The 6,689-nt window shown below is 35.1% G+C and overlaps 1 protein-coding gene across 1 annotated transcript in view; it reads left to right on the top strand.

The window, feature by feature from the left end:
* Window positions 1-3,732: 3,732 nt before the first annotated feature.
* Window positions 3,733-6,689, top strand: part of PNLIPRP3 (pancreatic lipase related protein 3) — a 34,119-nt gene continuing 31,162 nt past the window's right edge. Inside the window, 2 exon segments of the mRNA XM_007472254.1 lie at window positions 3,733-3,800; window positions 5,379-5,469. Coding sequence (XP_007472316.1) covers window positions 3,733-3,800; window positions 5,379-5,469 — 159 coding nt within the window.

Genomic DNA, 6,689 nt, shown 5'->3' with positions numbered 1-6,689 from the left:
TCCTGCTGATTAATGGAGCTCTTTGGCTAGGGGGAAAACAGCAACAAAATTATAGGATGTAGAGCATGACCACTGGACTGGAAATTCCTTTCTTTATTCCCTGGCCTAATTATTGAAATGGGAGGAAAAAGCAAAGAAAAGGAAAAGTTTTAAAGTGTGTACAGTCCGGAAGATTTCTAAAGTACTCATTGTTTTATCAATAGTAGTGTTTTCTTCTATAAAAGAAACAAAAATTGAGGAGCACATTGTCTGCCTATCTTTTTTCTCTTGAAACTTGTAAAACCATGATGAGATTCTTAAAGTCCAAGATAAGTTTGAAGTCATTGTATTGTAATGAGTTGGAATATAGAAATGACTCTAAAACAGAGTCAGTTGAGATTTGGTAATTTATTGTAGAGTAGAAATTATGCTGAGAAAAATCTATTGAGTCTTTTACCCGAAGGGCAATCAGTAATTCAGTTGGCTAGCTGCAGATAGACAGCATGCACTAGACAGGCCCTGTTCTAATCTATGCTGAGGACAAAGTCCCTTTCTATTTCATACCAATCAATCATATATAACTGTGTCACATTGTTATGAATAAGTCATTTATTTGCAGTCTAGAAAACAGTAGCAGTTCAGTGACATGATTAGAAATAAATATGATACGGTTTTTAATCCTGGATGTAGAAGGGTAAGGTGTTGTCTCATTCAAATATTTATTTATAGTATGAAATTTGGTATTTAAAGTTGTTCATTATACTAAAAAATATTTTAATATTTGAAGCAGATTATTTTAGTTCAACTTTCATGTTTCTTCTTGACTCCTCTTCTCTCCTTTGTCATCCTGAAAAACTTAAATGAAGCAAATACATTTGCCTTTCAGAGTCTAGTTCAGAGCATTTTCTGTCAAGGGAATTTTTTTCAAGATGTGAACTAAAAATGAAAATTATTTTTTGTTGGGCTTCCCTGGTGGCGCAGTGGTTGAGAGTCCGCCTGCCGATGCAGGGGACACGGGCTCATGCCCTGGTCAGGGAAGATCCCACATGCCGGGGAGCGCCTGGGCCCGTGAGCCATGGCCGCTGGGCCTGAGCGTCCGGAGCCTGTGCTCCACAACGGGAGAGGCCACAACAGTGAGAGGCCCGCGTAACGCAAAAAATATATATATATATTTTTTGTCATTAGCCTGAAGCAGGGATTAGGTCTCGGAGTTTTGTGGCCCTTTTATCTTAAGACAACAGATTTTTCTTTTAATGGAAGAATGGGAAAAATGAAGTTATCTTTGAAAATGTTGGAGGTAGGAAGCGTATAATTAGTTGCATTTGTGCTTTCTTAACATTGTATTTTCAAGTTTAAATAAGTTTTTGCTTGGCCTATTAACGATAAAATCATACCAGTGAAGAAGCTTTATTTTCTTATTAACTTGACATTTGACAAAAGAATAATACTGAGACAGCATTGACTAATATATGAATGAAATAATGTGATAACTCTCTTGTCTCTTAGGGAAAATCGGGATTTCATTGCTTTGTTGTTATTCATTGTACTGAGGGTCACATTCATTAAACATGAGGAAAATTTTTTAGGGTAATGCTGTTTGTAAGAACATATTTACTTTGATTGGAGGAAAAAAAGAAAGCATAACAAAGAAAACCATGACGGATGGTAAAATGCTCTTCTAGTTGCTGCTGGGAAAGGTATCAAGAGCAAAGCTGTCAGAACCGAATGCTCATTTAAACAACTGCTTTTGATACATAGCGAATTTATCTTTAAAAGACCTTTGTGAAATTGACAGCAGCAGAATTCAAATGTCTGGGAAAATAAAGAGTAAATAAAAATGTGAAATTAATAACAATGACTGATATAAGTAGCTGTGCAAAATGAGGCCCATAGCGGGGGAGAAAAATGATTTTATTTTTTTCTTACAACCAGAAAAGCTGTACTATTCTGTTAATTCTAAGTTAATTACTGTCATACTTGTAATAAATTGTCATTCTAATTAGTTGGTAAATAAAATCTTGTTAAAATAAAATCCTCTCAATCTACATTTAATAGATGCAAATACAATTACTAATAAATATTTCTGGATAGGGGTTTGTGATTGCTGAGAGAAGGTGTAAATTCAAACCACCATGACATGATGTTGGCAGCTTTCGTGACTTTAGACAAAGAAGCTCCTGGTTGGGCATGGGTGACATGAAAGCAATCATAGAGTCAGTGTAATGTCACCTCTAAAATCTGGTGCCAATTAAAATTTATAAAATGAAGGTTATATTTATAAAAATATTTTTATCCAATAAAATCAAAGATCTCTATTGAGATTCTAGTTGGAGACCAAGCATATATCCCAGTTTTTTTCAGGAGGAACTGAGATTTTGATTAATGATCTGGTTCCTGTGAGGTCACAGAGGGCAGTGGGCCTCTTTATTTACTGTTTAATTGCTTGGGCTTCAGTTCCAAAAATCTTAAAAATACATTGCTTTTGAAAATATGCTTACAATAAACTTTTATACAGCAGGTAAATATTAGAAGATAAGAGAAATTTGAAAATTATTTAAATCACTCTTTTGGTACCAGAAAACATGGATTAATCAGAATCAGTGAATGAATCTTGAATTAATTAAGAATATCCTTTACACTCCATGAGAAGAAAAAGGCAAATCAGTACAAAACAGACTCAAATCAAGTACTATTGAAAATTCACCTTCTGGGTATCTCTTGAAATTAATACCTATTCACCCTACTTTACATTTTCTGCAGATTTTTTTTCAGTGCTACCCTGTGGTCATTGATAATTTAAGGTGCTAACCTGAGGGATGGCATCTTCTTAAAATATCAAATAATAAGAGTTATATTCATTTTTTCAGTACCTGCTAAGGCAGGAATATGGACTAATGGAGAACTTCCAGAAAGATCAACATGTAAAAGAATCTCTGATTAACCTAAAAGTAGCACTCTTCTTATTTCTTTCTTTTCCCTATGTGTTGTTCCTTCCATCCATTCTTGCATCCATTCATCCTGGCTCCTAGCTACCTCTTGGAACTCACACCATACACTCTCCTTGCACATTCCTCTCTAGCCGCACTGCCATTCTTTCTGCTCCCCAAATAGTCCCGACTCACTCTGGCCTTGGGATCATTTTGGAAGCTGTGTTCCCTCTGCCTGGGACGCTCCTCCTCCTGATCTTTGTATGGCTGTCTGTTCCTGTAGTCCAGGTGTCAGCTGAAATGTCACCTCCTGGGAGAAGCCTTCCTTTAAACAGTCAGTCTAAAGTATTCACATCATCACATTATCACACACTCTAGTTTAATTCTCTTCATACTATTTGTGATTTCTGATCTCTTTCTTGTTTGTTTCTATTTATCACTACTAAACCACAAGTTCCATGAGAGCAGGGATATTATTTGTCTTATGCACCACTTTTTTTCAGAGACTGGAACGGTGTCAGCATACAGGAAGTGTTCAATAAATGTGTGTTGCAGTATGACTTGAATTAACTTGTTCATTTAACCCATATTTATTAATTGAGGATTTATTGATTATCCGGTTAAAGAAACTGGGTTCATTTATTTTTGATTCTCTTTTTTGGTTGAGTTACCATATCCCCTAATTTTCTTACTCTTTCTGAGCCTCTGTTTACTTAGTTGAAAATGGTAGTAATAATGTTTCCTAATTTCAGAACCCATCTATATAGAATAACCAATAAAAGCATTGAAAAGAGACTGGAAGAAAATAATGATCCCATATTCCATCATGGGAAAAGTTTGTGAGTCTCTCAATGGCAACTTACAGCTTTCTATTATCAAGCTGTTGATTGGCAGGTAATGATTATGAATGCTTACTTTCCACCAGCTGCTAGAATGGGAAGTGAAAATTGTAAGTTGCTTGCAAGCCATGAATGTGCATTAGAGTAGCTTAAAAGCATTATTTCTCCATGGTAATAGGAAATTTTGAAATGTGTTTGCTTTCAACTGTGATTTATTCCGTCTTTCTTGTCTGAAATACAAAGTTTAAACAATTCTGTTTTTAATTCAGCATCATATTTAGGAAAATGTATGAGTGCCATCTGCTGGATTTCTCTGGGACCACCTTGAACAAGATGATAAAATTGTAAGAGTGACCCTTCCTTCCTTCCTTTCCTTCTTCCCTCCTTCCTTCCCCATTTATGTAGGTATAAATTTAAAATTTCTCTCTCTCTATATTTTCCAATTGCTCTATACATAATTTTCAAATACCATGTATTTGATGCTTATTTTCAAATTAGTATCACATGTACCCTTGAGAAAATATAAAGTTTAAGGGACATAAAAGTGAAACTTCAGTAACATTACAGTACTGTTTTTACTTTTGCTAAACTTAAAAGAGCCTTATTGATTAACCAACACATTTTCTTTATTTTTGAATTAAAAAATATAAGTAACAGACTTTCACCCTGAGACCACATGAAAAGTTGATGTTAATTTAAGTTGTGGATTATTTATATAACTTCTGGGTGTGTTAATCTTGATTATTTAGTCTTTGTCTTTAGTCTTCAAATATTCGTTCATGAATTACTGGTCCATCAAATAAAGTGAAGTCATTCTACTTAGGATCTTTGGTAATTGCCCTGCCAATCAGCTTTATCACCGGGTATGTGTTTCCTTTAAAGCTTTACTTAAAAATTCCTATCTCCTTATCATTTAACATCTATAGAATTCATGATGTCAGAATTCATGTTGTTTCATTAATTAAGTGATTGGAGTATTTCCTAGTGCAGTGCTGCTGATGAAGGGAAATTGGGCTGAATGTCTGTTGACTCCAAGAGTATCCTGATAGTTGACTATTTTACAGTACTTCATGTGTCCAGTCCATCAGCAAGTCCTGTTGTTCTTACCTTCAAAATATATGCAGAATCTGGAACCTCTCCTCATTATACCATGGCTACTGCCCTGCTGTAGGCTCCCTGATACTTCCTGTCTTTCTTTTCTGCTTTATTTATCTCTTAGCACTTATCTGATATATTTTACTTATTTATGAATTCTGTCATATTCACCATCTGTCGTTCTGACTAGAATGTAGGGGATTTTTGTCTCTTGTTCACTGCAATCTCCCCAGTGCCTCAGACAATGCCTGACACATAGTATGTACTCATATAGCATGTTTCTTACACAAACGGATTTGCTTTGAGTTACTTTCCTCTTTCTCAAAATATTTTATAAATTATATTAGTAGGGACATATTCTTGGTGCTTTTGTCAACTCTAAATTAAAATGTCCAAATAAGTATAACCTTCTTATCCTTTACATACAGTCAGTTTGACTATCTCTCCCTGTATTTTAAAGTGAAAAATTAGCACCTACTAATCAGGATATCATGATAGTTTTGGCATAGGTGACTAAGATGTGGTCCTTGTGCTTAAGGAACAACAACAGCGATACTTGGATGAACAATCCAACAGCTGGTTTAACAATTCACAAGAGAGGTGATGAGAATCTCACAGATATGTGGAAGGTAAATTCCAGAGTCATAACTATGTACCAGCCTAGAGAGCAGTCAATCCAAATGAGAGCAGCCTCCAGAGAGATGTTTCCAAGAAGATTAAATTGCTAGAATACCTGATATGTTGGAACTATTGAGAGAAATTTTAAACAATTGGGATAAATTTTTTGGTAAAAATCAGTGATAAGTGCATAGAAATCTAAGCAAATGAAAGAAGCAAACCACAAGGATATCACTAACTCCAGGGAAAGCAAAAGGTTGTGCAAGGAAGGAAAAGTAATACTAATCATAATACTAGACAGATCAGCTGTGGATATTTCCATAACCATATTAGTGTAAATACTGCATATTGATCTAACTAAAAGTATAACACAATGTTGCAAGGATGGGAGTGGTGTGAAATGTGTTTTTGATGGTGGCAGGTGTTTTGTGGAAAAGAAGACTAAATTCATATCTTCCATATTGGGAAATCAGTAGATAATGCCAAAACTGAAAAAATAAGTAGCAGCATGAGCGTATCATTTAGTGACATGAAGGCAAATCCAAAAGTAAACAGCCAAAAGAGTTGAAATCATTGCTTGGGAGTAGTGTTGATAAGATGAAAAGGGGAGCAGGGAAGGAGGTATTGTTAGTCTCCATTATTACAAATAATCTTTCTAGAACTATATTTTGGAAAGTTTGCTTTGTTTATTGACCATAACTCTAGACATACAAAGCAGATCTTTATTTTAATATAAATCATAAATCCAGTCGTGTGCTAATAAACCAGCTCTTGGGGTGGGAGTGTGTTTGGGGAGGCCTGATTTGTAATGTGTTGTAAAGACTTCTACCATGGCCAATTTTGAGCTAGCAATAGTTTAACAGCTAGCTTCCAAAGTTCCTAAAATTTAACAATCACTTCTTTCAAGGCAGTGTAAATCAACTTAAAAAGACTTCAATAAATGTACCTGTTTTTTCTAAGTAAAAAATTCCTCTCTGACTTGCATGAAAAACTCAGTGTTGCTATATAAAACATGGTTCTATATTTTTCTTTGCTGTCGTTTTTTTCTCTTTAAATCAATTTTTGAGATGTAATTCACATACAATAAAATGCAGTTTTTAAGTGAACAGTTTGATGAGGTTTTTTTTTTTTTTGTTTTTTGTTTTTTGTGGTACGCGGGCCTCTCACTGTTGTGGCCTCTCCCATTGCGGAGCACAGGCTCCGGACGCGCAGGCTCCGGACGCGCAGGCTC

This window comes from Lipotes vexillifer, unplaced genomic scaffold, assembly GCF_000442215.2.
Source record: "Lipotes vexillifer unplaced genomic scaffold, Lipotes_vexillifer_v1.1 scaffold240, whole genome shotgun sequence".
NCBI classification, from domain to species: Eukaryota; Metazoa; Chordata; class Mammalia; order Artiodactyla; family Lipotidae; genus Lipotes; species Lipotes vexillifer.
This window is presented reverse-complemented; position numbering and strand designations above follow the sequence as displayed.